Source organism: Anser cygnoides, unplaced genomic scaffold, assembly GCF_040182565.1.
Source record: "Anser cygnoides isolate HZ-2024a breed goose unplaced genomic scaffold, Taihu_goose_T2T_genome scaffold_44_1, whole genome shotgun sequence".
NCBI lineage: Eukaryota > Metazoa > Chordata > Aves > Anseriformes > Anatidae > Anser > Anser cygnoides.
Genome location: NW_027103068.1, coordinates 253,762 through 274,955, shown reverse-complemented (window position 1 = coordinate 274,955; position 21,194 = coordinate 253,762). Strand labels below are relative to the sequence as shown.

The 21,194-nt window shown below is 46.9% G+C and overlaps 1 protein-coding gene across 1 annotated transcript in view; it reads right to left on the bottom strand.

Annotated features, from left to right (window-relative positions):
- The window catches only part of LOC106049355 (centrosome-associated protein CEP250-like), a 47,631-nt gene that overhangs the window by 13,575 nt on the left and 12,862 nt on the right, over positions 1–21,194 (bottom strand). Inside the window, exons 10-20 of the mRNA XM_066989420.1 lie at positions 19,428–19,766; positions 17,294–17,338; positions 17,094–17,114; positions 15,868–15,894; positions 14,563–15,121; positions 7,280–7,338; positions 6,837–6,893; positions 5,743–5,805; positions 4,566–4,889; positions 2,692–3,030; positions 818–1,156 (exon numbers count right to left, since the gene is read on the bottom strand). Coding sequence (XP_066845521.1) covers positions 818–1,156; positions 2,692–3,030; positions 4,566–4,889; positions 5,743–5,805; positions 6,837–6,893; positions 7,280–7,338; positions 14,563–15,121; positions 15,868–15,894; positions 17,094–17,114; positions 17,294–17,338; positions 19,428–19,766 — 2,172 coding nt within the window. The remainder of the gene's footprint in view (positions 1–817; positions 1,157–2,691; positions 3,031–4,565; positions 4,890–5,742; positions 5,806–6,836; positions 6,894–7,279; positions 7,339–14,562; positions 15,122–15,867; positions 15,895–17,093; positions 17,115–17,293; positions 17,339–19,427; positions 19,767–21,194) is intronic.

The window sequence follows — 21,194 nt, the reverse complement described above, 5'->3', positions numbered from 1 at the left end:
AAATCCCTTTAAAGGGGAGGGAGAGGAGGAACACCCTTACCACCAGCAGGCACTACCCTGTCATGGGGCTGTGTCAGTGGAGTGGGACACAAAACCTCTCCCTAAGAAAGGGCTGTCCTTCTCACTACCATGGAGGAAACTCCAGAGACTAGCTCGTACAATGGTGTCACTGAAAGACACTATTAGCCTTCAGGAGGCCATCGTGCTTTTGTCTGGGATAGGTTAACTGTCTTCATTGGAGCTGGTACGATGCTGTGTTTTGGATTTGTGATGAAAGTAATGTTGATAACGGGCGGATGTTTTAGTTGTTCTGGGCAGTGCTTCCACGCAGTGAAGAGCGTCTCTGCCTGTCATCATGCTCTGCCAGGAAGGGTGCTGGCGGTGCCCAAGATGCCGGGAAAGAACACAGCCAGGACAGCAGACCCCAGCTGCCCAAAGGGATCCCATACGACACCGTGTTCAGCAATAAAAGCAGGGGTGAAGAAGGAGGAAGGGGAGACATTCATAGTTCTGGCACTGGTCTTCCCAGAAAATGCTACCTCTGATGGAGCCCTGCTTTCCTTGTGATGTCTAACTATCTGCCCACCAATCAGAAGCAGTGAATGACTTCTGTATTTTGCTTTGCTTGTGCTTGCAGAATGTCTTGGCTTGCCTGTTAAACTGTCTATATCTCAACCCATGTGCTTTCTCACTCTCACCTTTCCACTTCTCTCCCCCATGCTCTTGGAGCAACATGAGGGAGCAGCCATGTAGTGTTTCACTGCCCACCAGGGTTAAACCACAGGTCAAAGGCTTGTTTGGGGATTGCTCTGCTCACCTAGTTTATTGTCGATCTCCAGCAGGTTCTCCTCAGACCAGGACTTTTTTGCTGCCTCCAAATCGTTGCTTATTCTGCCCTGTATCTCTGCCCTGAGGATCTCAAGGTCTTGCTTTCTAGATGCCTCTGCGTTCTGCAAAGATGTCATCAGAGAGTGCATTTTTTCAGAGATTGCCTGGAGGGAAGTCTGGGTGTTGGCCTGTTCCTCCGGAGGTGGGGCTGCATGCTGTGAGGCTTCCAGTTGGCTCTGCAACTCAGCCAGCTTCTCACTCAGAATCCTCTCCACCTCCTCCCGCATGGATTCGAGCGCCCTCGCGGTGTTTCTGTCCACGGTCCTTCCTGCAAAGGAAGAGAGGAGCCAGTGGGAAACTGATGCTGCTTCCTGGGAAGTGCGTCCTTATCTTTCTAAAAGGGGAGAGCACTTCCTCTTAGAAAAGTCAGAGAAAATGCGCTTCTCATTTCAGTGCAAAGGTGGATTTCTCAGTGTAGCACGAAAGGTTCCATTGCTGAGATGTTTTTTCCAGGCAAGGGATACTGATTGTGTTGGGAGGAGGGAATCCACACAAGGTCTGAGAGGGCACTACTTAGCCACTGCAAATGACGTAGGGCTTACCAAAGGACTGAACACTAGTTCCCTCCCCTACAATCGCTTTCTAGGCCTTTCAGACCCTCACAGCAATTACCCCCTGTCAGTGACTCCTTCCCCATAGTCCATGGGAAGTGGGCTCTGGATGGAGGAGGACAGACTGGAGAAGATCCTTCCACCTTCCAAGCCCTGGTTTGCATAGTTTGGATTCCAGAGGGATGGACAAGGAGGAGAGGCTCCGTGATCCTGCCTGAAGGCTTGTCAAAGTGCTGCTGCGTGGGATGGAGGGTAGGAATTGCTCCACTGCATCTCTCCAGGCAGGATTTGTGGTGCGTGGGAGAGATGACTCTTTGTTGATGAGCAATGGGAGCGAGAAAGAGAGGGACGGTATCGGAGCCTGGAGGTGGATGTTCCTAGAGGCCCATCTGGAATCCTGACCACTTGCAAGCATCATAGATAGACTGTCAAGCCAAATCCCTTTAAAGGGGAGGGAGAGGAGGAACACCCTTACCACCAGCAGGCACTACCCTGTCATGGGGCTGTGTCAGTGGAGTGGGACACAAAACCTCTCCCTAAGAAAGGGCTGTCCTTCTCACTACCATGGAGGAAACTCCAGAGACTAGCTCGTACAATGGTGTCACTGAAAGACACTATTAGCCTTCAGGAGGCCATCGTGCTTTTGTCTGGGATAGGTTAACTGTCTTCATTGGAGCTGGTACGATGCTGTGTTTTGGATTTGTGATGAAAGTAATGTTGATAACGGGCGGATGTTTTAGTTGTTCTGGGCAGTGCTTCCACGCAGTGAAGAGCGTCTCTGCCTGTCATCATGCTCTGCCAGGAAGGGTGCTGGCGGTGCCCAAGATGCCGGGAAAGAACACAGCCAGGACAGCAGACCCCAGCTGCCCAAAGGGATCCCATACGACACCGTGTTCAGCAATAAAAGCAGGGGTGAAGAAGGAGGAAGGGGAGACATTCATAGTTCTGGCACTGGTCTTCCCAGAAAATGCTACCTCTGATGGAGCCCTGCTTTCCTTGTGATGTCTAACTATCTGCCCACCAATCAGAAGCAGTGAATGACTTCTGTATTTTGCTTTGCTTGTGCTTGCAGAATGTCTTGGCTTGCCTGTTAAACTGTCTATATCTCAACCCATGTGCTTTCTCACTCTCACCTTTCCACTTCTCTCCCCCATGCTCTTGGAGCAACATGAGGGAGCAGCCATGTAGTGTTTCACTGCCCACCAGGGTTAAACCACAGGTCAAAGGCTTGTTTGGGGATTGCTCTGCTCACCTAGTTTATTGTCGATCTCCAGCAGGTTCTCCTCAGACCAGGACTTTTTTGCTGCCTCCAAATCGTTGCTTATTCTGCCCTGTATCTCTGCCCTGAGGATCTCAAGGTCTTGCTTTCTAGATGCCTCTGCGTTCTGCAAAGATGTCATCAGAGAGTGCATTTTTTTAGAGATTGCCTGGAGGGAAGTCTGGGTGTTGGCCTGTTCCTCCGGAGGTGGGGCTGCATGCTGTGAGGCTTCCAGTTGGCTCTGCAACTCAGCCAGCTTCTCACTCAGAATCCTCTCCACCTCCTCCCGCATGGATTCGAGCGCCCTCGCGGTGTTTCTGTCCACGGTCCTTCCTGCAAAGGAAGAGAGGAGCCAGTGGGAAACTGATGCTGCTTCCTGGGAAGTGCGTCCTTATCTTTCTAAAAGGGGAGAGCACTTCCTCTTAGAAAAGTCAGAGAAAATGCGCTTCTCATTTCAGTGCAAAGGTGGATTTCTCAGTGTAGCACGAAAGGTTCCATTGCTGAGATGTTTTTTCCAGGCAAGGGATACTGATTGTGTTGGGAGGAGGGAATCCACACAAGGTCTGAGAGGGCACTACTTAGCCACTGCAAATGACGTAGGGCTTACCAAAGGACTGAACACTAGTTCCCTCCCCTACAATCGCTTTCTAGGCCTTTCAGACCCTCACAGCAATTACCCCCTGTCAGTGACTCCTTCCCCATAGTCCATGGGAAGTGGGCTCTGGATGGAGGAGGACAGACTGGAGAAGATCCTTCCACCTTCCAAGCCCTGGTTTGCATAGTTTGGATTCCAGAGGGATGGACAAGGAGGAGAGGCTCCGTGATCCTGCCTGAAGGCTTGTCAAAGTGCTGCTGCGTGGGATGGAGGGTAGGAATTGCTCCACTGCATCTCTCCAGGCAGGATTTGTGGTGCGTGGGAGAGATGACTCTTTGTTGATGAGCAATGGGAGCGAGAAAGAGAGGGACGGTATCGGAGCCTGGAGGTGGATGTTCCTAGAGGCCCATCTGGAATCCTGACCACTTGCAAGCATCATAGATAGACTGTCAAGCCAAATCCCTTTAAAGGGGAGGGAGAGGAGGAACGCCTTTACCACCAGCAGGCACTACCCTATCATGGGGCTGTGTCAGTGGAGTGGGACACAAAACCTCTCCCTAAGAAAGGGCTGTCCTTCTCACTACCATGGAGGAAACTCCAGAGACTAGCTCGTACAATGGAGTCACTGAAAGACACTATTAGCCTTCAGGAGGCCATCGTGCTTTTGTCTGGGATAGGTTAACTGTCTTCATTGGAGCTGGTACGATGCTGTGTTTTGGATTTGTGATGAAAGTAATGTTGATAACGGGCGGATGTTTTAGTTGTTCTGGGCAGTGCTTCCACGCAGTGAAGAGCGTCTCTGCCTGTCATCATGCTATGCCAGGAAGGGTGCTGGCGGTGCCCAAGATGCCAGAAAAGAACACAGCCAGGACAGCAGACCCCAGCTGCCCAAAGGGATCCCATACGACACCGTGTTCAGCAATAAAAGCAGGGGTGAAGAAGGAGGAAGGGGAGACATTCATAGTTATGGCACTGGTCTTCCCAGAAAATACTACCTCTGATGGAGCCCTGCTTTCCTTGTGATGTCTAACTATCTGCCCACCAATCAGAAGCAGTGAATGACTTCTGTATTTTGCTTTGCTTGTGCTTGCAGAATGTCTTGGCTTGCCTGTTAAACTGTCTATATCTCAACCCATGTGCTTTCTCACTCTCACCTTTCCACATCTCTTCCCCATCCTCTTAGAGGAACATGAGGGAGCAGCCATGTAGTGTTTCACTGCCCACCAGGGTTAAACCACAGGTCAAAGGCTTGTTTGGGGATTGCTCTGCTCACCTAGTTTATTGTCGATCTCCAGCATGCTCTCCTCAGACCAGGACCTTTTTGCTGCCTCCAAATATTTGTTTATTCCACTCTGCATCTCTGCTCTGAGGATCTCAAGGTCTTGCTTTCTAGATGCCTCAGTGTTCTGCAAAAATGTCATCAGAGATTGCATTTTTTCAGAGATTGCCTGGAGGGAAGTCTGGATGTTGGCCAGTTCCTCTGGAGGTGGGGCTGCATGCTGTGAGGCTTCCAGTTTGTTCTGCAACACATCTGGCTTCTCATTCATATTTCTCTTCCACTCTGCCTGTGCCCTCGTGTTTCTGTCCACGGTTCTTCCTGCAAAGGAAGAGAAGAGCCACTGGTAAATTGAGATTGCTTCCTGTGAAGTGGGTCATTGTCTTTATAAAGGGGGAGAGCACGTCGTCTTAGAAAATCAGAGAAATATCGAGAGATGTTTTTTTTCAGGCAAGGGATACTGATTGTGTTGGGAGGAGGGAATCCACACAAGGTCTGAGAGGGCACTACTTAGCCACTGCGCACCAATTAGAAGCAGTGAATAACTTCTGTATTTTGCTTTGCTTGTTCTTGTAGCATAGGTTTGCTTATTAAACTGTTTTTGTCTCAAGTTATGTACTTTCTCACTATTACCTTTCCAGTTTTCTCCCCCATCCTTTTAAAGGAACATGTTTAGTTCCTCTACAGTCTATCATATGTGTAGTGTTTAGCTGCGCACCAGGTTTAAACCACAGTATGAAGGCTAGATATTATATCTTAAACGTCCACACATTCCTCCTCTCTGACAATGCCTCACACCAGCTGCTAGCCCAGAAGGAGCAGCAAGTGCACAAAGAGAGCCGGGAGGGGGCTGAGGATGCTCGAGCCCTGTGTGCCCACTGAGCTAGAGCTGTCTGCATTGGACAGGGGAGACGTAACCTCTCCCAAAGTGTGGCCAGAGAGGTGGAAATGTCTGGAGAAGCCCTTATGAAGATGCCACTTCATAGAAAGCTGCCCTTGCTGGAGACCATCCCAGCCCTGAAGTAGAATCGGTGGAGCAGCACTGGGGGCTCTGAGGTAGGATGGGACCCCAGGAGACAGAGGAAGGGACCCAGCAGTGCCCTTCTAATTCATCCCAAGACAAGTGCACTGCTCCCAGCCTCTCTGCCTCCAGGCAGCATAACCAGGCACTCACCTGCATGGGGAGTCATGTTCTTTCCACCAGGGACTTTAAGATGAGGAGCTGCAGAGTCAGCAACTGCAAGAGAGTATAGGGTGAAAATGTTCACTGCTTCCCTGGGCAGAGGAAGACCCAGCCTTGTCTCATGCCCTACTCATCACAGGGAAGTCTCACAAAATAATGAGACACTCATCTTTACCGTACAGCAATGGAATGAAATCCATTGGAGTGAAATGGAGGGGGCTGAGGATACCCGAGCCCTCTGTGCTCAAAGAGCTAGAACAATTTAGATTGAACATGGCAGACTTCACCTGCACCAAAGCATGGCCAGAGAGTTTAAAATCTCTGGAGAAGCCCTTATGAGGATGCCATTTCTGAGAGAGCTGCCCTTGTTCGACACCTTCCTGGCTCTGTAGTACAAACTTTGAGAAACAGTGGAGGCTCCAAAGGAGGATGGGACCACAGAATGCAGAGAAAGAGACCCAGCAGTGCCCTTCTAATTCATCCCAAGACAAGTGCACTGCTCCCAGTCTCTTTGCCTCCATTTGCCTCCAGACAGCATGCATGAAGCCAGGCTCTCACCTGCATGGGGTGTCATCATATTTCCACCTGTCACTGCCAGCTGAGGAGTTGCAGAGATGGTAAATGCAAGGGAGTATAGGGTGAAGAATGTTCATTGCTTCACTGGGCAGAGGAAGACCTGGCCCGGTGTCTTGCCATACCTGTCACAGGGAAGTCTCACAAAGGGGTGAGACGCTCCTCTTTACCATACAACAATGAGGGAATTCTCACAATGACCTGTTACCCCTCCCGGCATCCTCCTCTGAGCCCATTCTTTGAAAGCTTTCCACTCCCCACCACAGCAATACACTCTGCTGGAGTAGGACGTGCCTGACATCAATGAGGTGTGCCCTAAGGATAAAACCCATCCCTTCCCAAAGTCTCAGTGGACTCAGTCTCAGTCTGCTGCGGACTGGAAGGGCTTCTGTGGGGAGCTAACTCAGAGGAGTAGACTCAGAGGAGCTCACTTCTCTCCACAGTGATACATCCCACCTGAGATATTCCCAAAGATGACTGCAGTCAAGAGGAGTGGGATCCTGCATACTTACTGAAATGATGATGAATCTCTATTAGCTCTTGGACACTGCGGATCTCGGTCCCAAGTTCTTAGCATAATGTTCAAATGAAAAGAGATAAAAGAGGCAATTTAGCAAAGACCTTTCCCAAAGGAAGAACAAGAAATGATTAGCACAGCTTTTGGGGAAGAACATATGGCGTTGGCAGGAAACGGGGGCCTGATAGCAATGCCATGGGTTTGGACCAATGTTTCCTACCGTGGAGACCCACTCATGCTCTCAAGGCCATGAGGCTCTCTCAGCTGCCCCAAAGACCAAGTGCAGCATCCCATGGTCTTTGCTGGGAAGGTTTCAGAGGGCTCATGCTGCTCCTTTGTTTGAGGACACGCTTACGAGAAGTTCACAGGATGGTTTCCCTGTGGACCAGCTTTTGCTTTCAGGGAGTTGAAGGCCTGCTTGGGGATTCCTCTGCTTACCTAGTTCCTTCTCCATCTTTTTCACTGTCTTCACAGAAAAGGGTCTCTCTACACAACCTCTTACATCGATTCAAGTGTGCTCCTATTGTTTGCCGTCACTTTCGTTTTCTGTGAAGAAACAACAATAACCTGTGCTCAAAGATATGTCATTTTTGTTCTGATGGAAGCTGATTTCTGCTGATTTTATAATTAGCTGATTATAAAATAAGCTCTTCTCCCAGAACTGCTCATCATGTTTCCCCTCCATGGCCTTCAGTTTCCATCACCTGTAGCTGGCTGGAACAGGCTCTGTCAGAGAAAAGGCCGACACTGGTCTCATCCCTCGGAGGCCACCCCTGCATTCCCTGCAGGGGTGGAATTCCTAACAATGAATCAAACTCCAAGGATGTGTTTGTGAAATTGAATGTATGTGTCTGTATGTAGGCAACTGGTATGGAGCCATCTCAGAAGAACCTTCTCTGTGTCATGTCTGAACTCTGATTCCCTGATATGTGCTTTGTGCAACCTGCAGTGGAGGCAGGAACTCTGGCTTCCGTGTGATATTTCCTAAAATACACCACTTACATGTCATAACATCAACTTTCCAGACAGAAAAGGCAGCACAGAATCCAACCTAGTTACGGCATGAGATGGGAAGGCAAATTTGAAAGAAAGCCAGTCCCAGAGGACAGCACAGTCCCAGAGGATGCTATTTCAGAAACTTCCTCGATCTGAAGAAAAAGTGATGAAAGTGTACAATGTATGCATATGAGCAAACACAGAAGAAACAGGGCTGCAGCTCACAAGTGTAATTTTATTGAAGGGAGGAAGAGGAACCCTGAAGAGGAGCCTCCAGAGTCCGGGTCTCGTGGATTATTGAGTCAGACCTGCCAGGCTCCTGAGGAGGTCTCCAGTAACCAAGGGCCTCCCAAAAGATGCCAGACCCCCATGGTAGAGATATGAACTGCACCCCTGCAGGTGAGTTAGTGGCTCTGCTTGCTCGAGCATGTAACCCTCTGCACACAGTCCCAGGAAGGACACCCTGAGAAACATGTTCTCCCCATGGAGATACTTTAAGTCCCAGGCCCAGAGACAGAAGTCGTCCTCAGGGCAATTAATGCTCAAAGTAACCATGACAGGAAAGAGCATGACAGAGGTAAGATACTTCCCATCTCAGTATTTCTGAAAGCAACAGAAACTCCCACAAACAGCTGACAAAAAGACCTGAAAATAACTTTGTGGAAACACAGTTTCAAGCACAGTATCTTCTTCTGCAACCAGAGTTCCCACCCTGAGCAAGTGAAACTTGTCTGCAAGGTGAACTGACACTTGGAGGGAGAAATCCCCTATGAGAAATAGAGGAAAGAGTTGTTCCCCTCATTGATTTTGCATTCATGCCTTGCCATGCCTTGGCTTACTTTTTGTCATGGACAAACAACCTATGATAGCAAGTGTGTGTGTACTTCTGATCGTCTTTCTTTTCACTCTTTCATTTCATTTTCAAACCCGAAATTGAAAACGTCTTGAAATCCAATATATATAAGCACTAGATATGCTTGAACACAGCTAGTGAAAGCTGTATTCCTTTAAACTTCTTAATAATTAATCAAGTTATTTATTTATTTTCCCAATATTTATTTTTATATATTTATTAAATATTTTATATATTTATTAAATATTTTATTTTTTTCATCTTTCATTTCACTCTTTCGTTTTCATTTTCAAACTTGAAATTGAAAATGTCTTGAAATCCAATATGTATAAACACTAGACATGCATTAACACAGCTAGTTAAAGCTGTATTCCTTTAAACTTCTTAATAATTAATCACAGAATCACAGAATCGTCTAGGTTGGAAGAGACCTCCAAGATCACCGAGTTCAACCTCTGACCTAACACTAACAAGTCCTCCACTAAATCATATCACTAAGCTCTAAATCTAAACGTCTTTTGAAGACCTCCAGGGATGGTTCCTGAACCACTTCCCTGGGCAGCCTATTCCAATGCCTAACAACCCTTTCAGTAAAGAAGTTTTTCCTAATATCAAGTTATTTATTTATTTTCCCATAGCCAGAAAGGAAGAGCAAAGGTAACCTAGCACACTCTACATTTTCAGGGATTTTTTTTTTTTTTCCTGGAAACAGTTCAACAGAGAGATACATTCTTAAAGAATAACTGTGGATATATACAAAAATGCAATAACGTACCTTCAGAAAATCCTCATCTCATCTGTGTCTCTCCTGAGCTGACTGGCTTTCACTTGCAGTATGACGGCGCAGTCACCGGCAGCCTTCAGTGCCCTTGGACTTTACACAGTTACAGGGAAGAAGGCTCTAAATAAAATGTTGACACCTTGGCACCTGACCGGCAGAAGAGTTTTTATCACCCTTGGAAATCTCACCCTTGGATAAGATTTAGTGTTGTGACCCTCTTTAAGGAATGCCTACAGGTAATCTGAGGAAGAAAGGTTGTAGGACATACATGATGTGTGTGCTTGGAGTTATCTTGAATATGCCTCTGGTACAGATAACATGTGAACGGCTCCTACCCAAAGAAGACCGGTCCCTAAGAGCAAGATAGCTGTACTTTTGGGAATGGCTTACCCCTCTGATATCACCGTAGGAGACAAATTCCTTTTTGAAAAGAAACCTCTTTATTGTGCCTTGTTAGGGATGTCTCTGTTGGCCAGATAGGGCCATATCTGCCTTTTTCTATTGTTCCCTTTACAGAACATTGTAGAACATTCAGTGGTGAAAGGGACTTTTTAGATTCAGAATAATTTGTGAATCAGGTCTAAGAAGCTTTGTCTTGCCTATGCAAGCAGTGATTTCCAGTAGTAGCATGTCAGCAGCTCTGTTCTAGATGTCCTCCGTAAATAAGAGAAGATTGTGCTCTTTTGAAACTGACATGAGTTGCCACTTGTAATGTTTTATAGCGCTATCTGAAATCTACTGGTATTTATTGCCATATCATACCTCCTCTTGAGGAACTATTTAAAGTACAAAAGTCATTTGTAAGTCTTATCAGGATTTCTTAGATTTTTTTACCTGGACTTTTGATGGTAATTTTATGAAATATTAACTTGTGTTGTGGAATAGTCTGTCAGGCAGCTAAGCAACAGAGAGTCATTTGCTCAGTCCCTCCCTGAAGTGGGATGGGGGAGAATCTGGAAAAAGAAATGCAAAACTCATGAGCTGAAATGATGTTTAATAGGAAATAAAAGAATGACGGAAAACAAGTGATGCACAAAGTAATTGCTTACCACCAGCCAGTCCCCGAGCAACTGCAGCCCCCTTGGACAACTCCCTCCAGATTACATTGTTCAACATGATGCTGCCGAATATCCCTTTCATTAGAGCTTAGTGATATTGTTTAGTGGAGGACTTGTTAGTGTTAGGTCAGAGGTTGGACTCGGTGATCTTGGAGGTCTCTTCCAACCTAGATGATTCTGTGATTCTGTGACTGGGCCTGATCGCCTGATTGCCCTGCAAGTGCCGTGTGATGGCACTCAAGATAATCTGCTCCATGAGCTTTCCCAGCACCGCGGTCAGACTGACAGACCTGTAGTTTCAGGGATCATTTCTCCAGCCCTTCTTGTAGATGGGTGTCACATTTGCTAGCTGCCAGTTAATTGGGACGTACCCTGAGAAGCAGGACTGCTGATAAATGATGAAAAGAGGCTTGTTGAGCACTTCAGCCACCTGGCTGTGCACCCTCAGGTGGATCCCATCTGACCCGATAGACTTGCGTACATCTCAGTGGAGTAGCAGGTCACTAACAGTATAGTTGGAGATTCTTCTCCTACTTCTTCTTCTATCTCTTCTTCTACTGTCACCAACAGTAATGATTGGAGATTCTTAAACAGCCCAATGTAGGAGATCACGTTCTAGAGTATCTAAGGAACCTGAAGGTGCGCAAGTCCATGGCACCTAAGGAGACGCATCCACGAGTCCTGAAGGAACTGGCAGATGGAATTGCTAAGCCACTGTCCATCATATCTGAGAAGTCGTGGCCATCCAGTGAAGTGCACACTGACTGGAAGAGGGAAAACAAAGCCAAGACCTGGGGATCTGCAGGCCTTTCAGTCTCACCTCTGTGCCTGGCAAGATCATGTAGTAGATACTCCTGGAAATTATGCTAAGGCATACAGAAAACAAGGAGGTGATTGGTGACATCCAACGTGGCTTCACTACAAGCATATCGTACCTGACAAATCTGGTGGCCTTCTGCTGTGGTATTACAACACTGGAGGATAGAGGAAAAGCAACTGAGCAACATGAAGTTCAACAAGGCCGAGTGCAAGGTCCTGTATCTGGTCTGGGGCAATCCTAAGTACAACTATACAGGCTGGGTGGAGAATGGATTGAAAGCAGCCCTGATGAGAAGGACCTGGTGGTGTTGGATTATGAGAAGCTTGGTGTGAGCTGGCAATGTGCACTTGCAGCCCAGAAAACCAACCGTATCTTGGGCTGCATCAAAACAAGCATAGCCAGCAGGTCATGGAGGGGATTCTCTCCCTCTGCTCTGCTCTTGTGAGACCCCACCTGGAGCAGTGTGTTCAGCTCTGGGGCCCCCAGCACAAGAAAGACACAGAAGTATTAGAACAAGTCCAGAAGAGGGGATGTTGGGGAAGATACCATTGTCAGGGGAGATACCATTATGAGGGAATATACCATCATGATTCGACCTCCTGACTCCTGGGATCAGTCGACGGGTTGAGCCTTTCTTTCCTCCCCCCCCACATTGGGATGCCTTTGGGTGCGATTTGAACACTTGGTTGTATTGTGGGTCTCTGTGGAAACTTAGAAATCTCTATAGAGTCTTTGTGTCTTTTAACGCGTTAATTTCCAGGCTGTGCACCTGTGTATTTCATGCATGCTAGCTTGCTTTTGCAGACAGTAAATTATCGCTGGCAATCCAAAGAACCTGTGTATCTGTTGCTGTAATAAATTTCACTTCACTGCATTATTCCTAGCCGTGATAGTTCTCGTTGAATGCGACTAGAGTAAGGGTGGTTATACGTTATTGGTGAATCCGCGACCGTTGTAGTTCAGTGCTCTGAATCTGACCAGACCCATATCAGTTAATGCGTCATTGGTAAATCTGTGATTGTGATAGTTCAGTACCCTGAATCCAACAGGACCTCTAATGGTTAATCAGCTACATCACTTAACGCGACAGGCCCCCCACACAAGAAAGTTTTGGATCTAGTAGAGTAGGTGAACGGGAGGGCCATGAAGATGATAATAGGGCTGGAGCAACTCTTCAGCCTGTAGAAATGAAGGCTCTTGTTGTGGCTTCTCAGGACTTAAATGAGCAGATGGTTATAGCACAAGGGGGAATAGTTTTAAACTAAAAAAAGGGGAGATTTAGTTTAGATGTTTGGAGGGAATTAGATGGGAAGACTTTGGAAGAGGTTGCCCAGTGAAGCTATGGATACATCATCCCTGGAAAAGTTCAAGTCATGCTTGGATGGGGCTTTGTGGGAAGTGTCCCTACTTATGTCAGGGGGGTTGGATGTAGGTGAACTGTTTTTCACTTAATCCTGTTACCTGTAATGGAAGCTGTACCCAGTTTTTGGCTTTGAAGTTTCTACAAGTTTTTGCCACAGAAATGACAGATTACAGAAAGGTTGATGTTAGCAGGGGTGTCTGGAGGTCATCTGGTCAAAAGCTGGTGCTCAAGCATGTCCACGTAAAGCAGAATGAGGACCATATCTTCATAAAAGGTTTGTTTGAGGTCAGGTTGGATGAGGCGCTGGGCAAACTGATCTAGTGGGTGTCATCTCTGCCCTTGGCACAGGAGCTGTGACTTGATGATCTTTAAGATCCATTCCAACCTAAGCCATTCTCTGATTCAATGCTTCTATGATTGCCTGAGCTGTAACATTGCATCTGCTTTGCCACCCATAGCAAGCCAGAAAATACCACAGGTTGCAACTGCCATTAATCTGAAATAAAACTTTTTTCCTACTTGCAAAAGACTTCCCATTCTAACCAGTTTTTCTTGGCACTAGTTTATGTTTATGAGATTTTAATTAGCACTCTTAATCTAGTGCTTCCCAGCATCATCCTTTCAGATATCTTCAGTTCCTTGCTTACCACTGCTTCTTTGCTTCCAATGTGTGTCTTCACTGCTTTGACTCTGACTGTAAATTTAACTTTCATAAAAATGACCAGTAACCAGGCTTGGTTTTTAATGTCAAAACCATTGTGGGGTTTCAAATGTTTTGAGAGGTAGGTGATTTCTGGCCACTTTGCCATCATGGTCTGCCAGGAGTTAGGTCTGATCAAAAGGATTCTCAGCTTCCTGACATCTGACTGTGTGTGCAGTGCATCCTGGGCTCATGATGAACTTGCCAGTAGAGGGAGTTCTAGCAGGAGAAAGCCTGAACAGAGAGGAAGGGAAAGATATTCTCCTTGTGCAAGAAGCTCTTCTGAAAACTGTGCACGGGATAATTTGTACAGGCATTGTAAATTGTCAGTGTTCTTGCGGATGTATTCATTGTCTCTTGATGAGAGAAAAGGATTAAACGCATGAATCTAGAAATGGCAGGAAGGACAGGAGAGCTTGAGAGCAAACTCATTGACGTGGAAAATGGACTCGAAAATGGAGGATATTCATACTTTTCAAATTCCCCTGAACGTTATTTGGACTGCATCCCCAAACCAGGGGTGTACGACTGTTTCACACCCTTTCCAAATGAAAGGGGTTTCTGCAGCTTCTTGAGAAACACTGATGACAAGTCAGGTAAGTTGCCTTCAGGAAGCAGAGCATACTTGCAAATGACATAGAAGGACCTGCCATGACTGGTGACCATCTAGAAACAGAAGTCAGAGGTATTTTTAGGAAGGGTGGTTTCAGCTCATCAGAAAGCTCTCCATCTCTAGAATATTAGCCCAATTTTGCACAAAGGTATCACAAGTATTTCCTGTGATGTTCAGTCTGCAGAAACAAATGTCAAAAATATGTCATGTTCACACTGACATAAGGATGTGTAAACAAAGATATATAAAGAGAATAATACTTTTAATTTCCTGGGCTGATAATTCATTTGTTTCTGCAGGTTCTTAGAATACCTGGAGGTTGTCTCTACCAAGTGACTTTGTGGCCTGAAGTCTAGGTCTTCCTACAGAACTGGCTCACAGGAGGCCTAGCAAGTAGTGGTGAAAGCATCTTTTATGAATAAGCTGTTTGGTTTTAATTTGGTGGCAAAAAGCATGGGGTTAAATACAGTCTGGTCAGACCTAAGCCTCTGGATTTCAGACATACATTAGCTGTACATTCTCAGTTTGTCCCTTCACTTCTCATCATCATCAAACCCCTGTGCTATTTGTAGAGGCTCAGTGTCAACCTTTGTTGCAGTGGAACCTGTCGAGAAGAAAGGAAAGAGCTTCACTTCCTGGCTGCAGTCATTTTCAAAGGAAAAAATATACAAAGCATTTTTCTGGTGGACATTGTAAAATGACAGCTTCTTGGCTGAGATATCCAGGAAGATCCCAATCTTTCGTGGCCTACCACTCACAGTCAAACGGGTCCAAGGATCCGTGTAAGCCCAATAGTCTCTCCCATCTGCCACCCCTATGGCCCAGAAGCCATTCTGAGGAGACAGAACCACTTTTCCTTTGCGTGTCACAGTCTCCTGGGCAACACCCAAGATCCAGTTTCTCCTCTTTCCAACATCCACTTCCCAGTAGAGTCTCCCAGATGCATAACCTTCCTTTGCCAACACAAAAGTGTGGGAATCAAATCTCTCGTTCTTGCTGGGCACCCTTCTGATTTCACCAGTATCAGTCACACTCTTCCCATCTTCTGACACTTGCAGCCTCGGATGAGCTGTGTCAGCATCAAGGGCGATATCAACTGCAATAATCAAGTAATTAGTTAAGTAGTAAAGGGCAAGGAGGTTAGTACTTTGAAACTTTCTATTTGTTGACCTTGTGCATTTATTATTCCCCTGCCATGCCTTGATCTCCACACTGATGAGCCCTAGGAAGTTTCTTTGACCAGGCTCCCTCCGCCTTCTGCCATCCCAGATATCCTATGTCCCATCTATGTCCCATCTATGGCACACTGAGAGAGAGGCCAGCATTCAGCAAATGTAACACAACTCATAGAGACACTTCCCTGAAAATGGCATGTAGCTTCAAAGAGGAATGTAAGGAGATGATAAGCCTTTGCCTTAATCACGGAAACTGTACTGAAGTGACGAGAGGATAAGAGGCACGCTTATGCACAGATCTTGTCTTTGAGTAAAACTAGGATCACAAAATCCTCTTGTATGAGAATGGGGAGAAATTCCATTGGCCAAGACTGGCACATACACCACGTTAGTATACACTTGGCAGTAGAAAAGCTTGAGCTAAACACCCTGAAATGAGTTTCTCCTTCTTCCAGTTTCATCTGGAGAAGAAATAATGTTGTTTTACATACCAGAAGCAGTAAACAAAGGCCTTGCAGAGTTTCCAGGACATCAAATGAAAAAGAGAGATTCAGAAACAATTTTTTTTCCCTGTTATTTTCAGAACTGTTACCTGAGAAGGGCAAAAATTTTACACAACTGTGTTGAAGATCCAAGTAGTTCAGCAAGTTTTGTTTTTATTTCTTACCTTTGTACCGTTGTGCATGCAGCAGTTCTGTGGAAAACAAGAAAAGAATGCAAAGGGTGTTTTTCAGGATACAAATCATCCAGTGACTTAAATAACAGCCCATGCTGTTAGTAGAAGAGCATGCTCTTTTACAGTAGAATGACTTGTCTACATGTCAGAAAGTTAATCAGAAGACCATATATCCTTCCACGGTAAAGAAGAAAAAATCAAGCGAGGAAAACAATTGTTTATGTATAAGTCAGCCATAGATAAACAGGAAGTCCACAGTTTCTGTATAGTGGAGCCCTGCAGCACCAAAAGTAAAAGGTGAACGAAAACACACAGAAAACTTGTGGAGAAGCTGAAAGACACTTCTTATTCCTTGGGCTCTGGGCAATACAACATCAAGAGCCAACATTGGAAGAAACCCACTATCCTCCAGGCTGCTCACCATATCTCAGGGCAATGGCCCTGACTGGCACACACGGCCTGCAACATTGCTGCCTCTAAGACTACGACAGCCACATGCCTCTGCTAGCAGTTGAGGTGCTGAAGGACACAGCAGCTCTCCTTGGCCAAACTGTTGCACATCAGAAGCTGCAGTAGCCCTAACACAGCACCACTAGACCTTCTAGCTACCTCCCGCTGCAAATTCAAGCTGGCAGTTCCCTACAGCCCAGAGTTCGGCATTCACTTTCCTTGGTGCTACTTCCTCTCCTGAGGTGCTGCTTTAAGCCTTGACTCAGCATCAAGATCATCGAGCTTTCACAAGGGAGCCCACTAAACGATGGGGTCCCAAATGGTATAAGACCATCACAGCATCTGCTCTGATTGCATGCTGGGACAAAAAAGAGACCAGGAGTGCCCCGTCCCTGATACATTCCTCCCTCCACTTTAGTGACAGTTTTAGTCTTTCCAAACACATGCAGTCAGGGTCAATGAAAAATAAAAAGAAAAGATAAAAAACTAAGGATTCAAAAATTAAACATTAAGATTATGGGAGCAAAGAGCTTTCTCCAAGCGAGTATCTCCAGTTTCTGCCAGGAATTGCACTCCACCCAAAGGAAACGGGGCTGTTCAGTGGACCAGCCTCTCCAGCTCCAGCCACCCCTTCTCAGGCTTCCCTCCACATTCCCCCACTCTTGCTCCTGTTCCAAGGACTCCTCCATACAGGAGCACTATACCATGACCCAAAAACCTCCGCATCAGCTGGCATGCTTGGCCTCCAGACAGACAGCCACACTCACCATTCTCCTTCTTCAGGGACTCTGCAAAAAAAGAGAGTGGGAAGGGAAGACACATTGCTTAGTATCCCCTCCCACAGAAGGACTGATGGGAGAGCATGGGAAGCCTTCAGCAAGCCACACTCGTCCGCCACCAGCAACTGCACCCAGCCATGGCTTCCCCATGCACAGAGGCATGGGGGCAGTGCTCTGCACACACTCACCCTTCTCAGCATCCCCCTGTGCTCTGCCTTGCGCCTGCAGCTCCTCTGCAAAAGACAGGTGGGGAGAAGGAAGAGACATGAGGGCTGTGCCAGGCAGGAGCTGCTGCCAGCAGGGGGAACAAGGGCTCCCTGTGCTCTGGGCAGTATAGCATCCGACCCTAATATTGGGAGAGCCCCAACCCACTCTCCTCTCTGCTGCTTCCCATACTCACCCTCTACCAAGGCCTGTGCAGAGGCAGGACTACCCTGGGCACTGAGGCATGGGACCAGCATCCCCACTAAAACCTCTCTACACTTTCCTTATGTCTCACACCTGGAGTGCATTTGGGCTGCTCCTTTCTTCCCAGGGGACAGTGATCCCCTTCCCCGGTTTTGATTTGTCTCAGAGTCCCATGATTATAGTCTTGTCTCAGCTGCAATACCATTGAGCTTTCACAAGGGAACCCCCTCTGAATCAGAATCCTTAATTTCACAAGAACATCCCATCAGCCATGCCAAATGCACATTGGGGCACAAGAGAGCCCAGGCGTCTAGGAGAGTCCCAGCCCTTGCACTGTCCCTATTCCACTATGGAGCTTGCTCCATGGGCATCCATGGACTTTATACTCTGAACACTCACACTTACCAATCTTCCTCTGAGCGTTAACTGAAATGAAAAAAATAAATAACCACCACCAACAAAAAATAGTACCTCCAAGTTCCCTACTTCCCAGGGAATGGTATTCTCTTTCCCTCAGGTTCTCTTCTCATCAGTTGTCCTGCTTCACCAGTTAATTTGGCATTAATTACAATCTATATTCAGAAGTCAACCTTTCTCTGATCTGCTGTCTCTTGTCAGAAATTCCTACCATCCCTGCTGAATGTATACTGTGGTAGGAGAACAGCCTTTCATCACAGGTGAGGACAACACTTGCATAGTCCCCTCTCCCAGTCAGAGCTCTCCCTTTGGTCCATCAATTATACGTGTGTGCTATATACTCAGACTTACCAATCCACTTGCTCTATCCCATTCTCCCTGCTTTGGTCTATGGTATCACACCCATCAGGACCATTTCTAGCAAAGGACTGAACATCTTCTGGAATGAAGGGGAGGAAGGTCTGTGGGCAACTGTAAACTTGTCTTGCTTATAGTACCACCCCTGTTACACTACCATTGCCTCCTATGAGGAATGGAGTTGTCTGTCTAATGGAGGAGGGCGTTACCTGTTAGAAAGCATCAGGAAGAGTAAGTTCTGTTTCAGTGACAACGCAACACAGCTTCACAGCATATTGTGGCATAAACCATGCAGATCATGGTTGTTGTGGTTTTTTTTGTTTGTTTGTTGTTTTTGTTTGTTTGTTTTGTTTTGTTTTGTTTTGTTTTGTTTTTCCTGAGAAGGACAATGTTCTGGGTGAGATGGTGCAAGGAGGACATAATTCACACAAGGACTGATGTAGCACTCCCTATCCAATGGAAAAGAATCAGAGCTTGCCAAAGGCCTGAGCCCAGGCTCTGTCCCTTTAGATCTTTCTCTGATGCTTTCAGCCTCCTGTGGTAATCACTCTGAGAACAGCCCACCACCCCATGGTGGACAAGAGGACATGTCCAAGAGGATAGAAGTCAGAACAAAATTCAACTTCCCTTGCATTGGCTTGTATAAATTGCATGCCAACGGAATGAGGAAAAAGCAGACACTATGATCCTGCCTGATAGGTCTTTTAGTTAAAATGGAGAGTAGGAGTTGCCCTACTCTGTATCTCTAAGCAGGTTTTGTGGGCTGTGGGAGAGAAAACTCTTTGTTGATGAGGAAGATGAGTAAGTGAAAGGGAGAAACAGTAGTGGGATGCTGAGGTCAATGTTCCTAGAGCCTCAGCAGGGACCTTCACCAATGATACAGATCACTGAGAGCTCATCAAACACACTCCCTTCAAAGAAGAGAGAGAGAAGAAGGACCTTTACAACCTGTAGACACCACATCATCATTGGAACTGTCTCAATAGTGAGGGATCTTGGGAACACTCTCTCCCAAAAAAGGACTGTATTTCTCTAGCACATTCTAAGAGACCCTAAGAGCATGCTCAACGGATGTTGTCTCTAAAGCATAATGTTGGCTTTCAGGGAGACAAAGACCTGCTGGCAAATTACTGTGCTCACCTTGTTTCTTGTTGATCTCCATCAGGTTCTCCTCGGACCAGGACCTCTTTGCTGCCTCCAAATCATTGCTTCTTCTGCCCTGTATCTCTGCTCTGAGGATCTCAAGGTCTTGCTTTCTAGATGTCTCCACGTTCTGTAAAAATGTCATCAGAGATTGCATTTTTTCAGAGACTGTCTGGATGGAAGTCCGGGTGTTGGCCAGTTCCTCCAGAGGTAAAGCTGCATGCTGTGAGACTCCCAGTTGGCTCTGCAACTCAGCCAGCTTCTCACTCAGAATCCTCTCCACCTCTTGCTGCATGGATTCTATGGCCCTCGCGGTGTTTCTGTCCACAGTCCTTCCTGCAAATAAAGAGAGGAGCCACAGAGAAACTGACATTGCTTCCTGGGAACTGGGTCACAGAATCACAGAATCACAGAATCACCTAGGTTGGAAGAGACCTCCAAATCACCTAGTCCAATCTCTGACCTAACACTAACAAGTCCTCCACTAAACAATATCACTAAGCTCTGCATCTAAACATCTTTTAAAGACCTCCAGGGATGGTGACTCAACCAGTTCCCTGGGCAGCCTATTCCAATGCCTAAAACCCTTTCGGTAAAGAAGTTCTTCCTAATACCCAACCTAAACCTCCCCTGGTGCAACTTTAGCCCATTCCCCCTCGTCCTCTCACCAGGCACTTGGGAGAATAGACCAATCCCCACCTTGCTACAGCCTCCTTTAAGGTAGCTGTAGAGTCCTATAAGGTCACCCCTGAGCCTCCTCTTCTCCAGACTGAACAACCCCAGCTCCCTCAGCCGCTCCTCGTAAGACTTGTTCTCCAGACCCCTCACCAGCTTCGTTGCCCTTCTCTGGACTCACTCAAGCACCTCGATGTCCTTCTTGTAGCTAGGGGCCCAAAACTGAAGACAGTACTCGAGGTGCGGCCTCACCAGAGCCGAGTACAGGGGGACAATCACTTCCCTAGACCTGCTGGCCACGCTGCTTCTTATACAAGCCAGCATGCTGTTGGCCTTCTTGGCCACCTGAGCACACCGCTGGCTCATATTCAACCAACTATCAACCAATACTCCCAGGTCCTTCTCTGCCAGGCAGCTTTCTAACCACTCATCTCCCAGCCCCTGTTGTTGCTTGGGGTTGTTGTGTCCCAGGTGCAGGACCCAGCACTTGGCCTTGTTGAACTTCATACAGTTGGCCTCAGCCCATCGGTCTAGGCTATCCAGATCCTCCTGCAGAGCCTTCCTACCCTTGAGCAGATCAACACATGCACCTAACTTGATGTTGTCTGCAAACCTACTGAGGGTGCACTCGATCCCCTCATCCAGATCATCGATAAAGATATTAAAGAGAACTGGCCGTAGTACTGAGCCCTGGGGGACTCTGCTAGTGACCGGCCTCCAACTGGATTAAACTCCATTCACCACAACTCTTTGGGCCGGGCTATCCAGCCAGTTTTTAACCCAACGAAGCGTACGCCAGTCCAAGCCATGAGCAGCCAGTTTCCTTAGGAGAATGTTGTGAGAAACAGTGTCAAAAGCCTTACTGAAATCAAGGTAAACCACATCCACAGCCGTTATTCTTGTCTTTCTAAAGGGGGAGAGCACTTCCTCTTAGAAAAGTCAGAGAAAATGCGCTTCTCATTTCAGTGCGGAGGTGGATTTCTCACTGTAGCATGAAAGGTTCCATGCCTGAGATGTTTTTTCCAGGCAAGGGATATCGATTATGGTGGGAGGAGGAAATCCACACAAGGTCTGAGAGGGCACTACTTA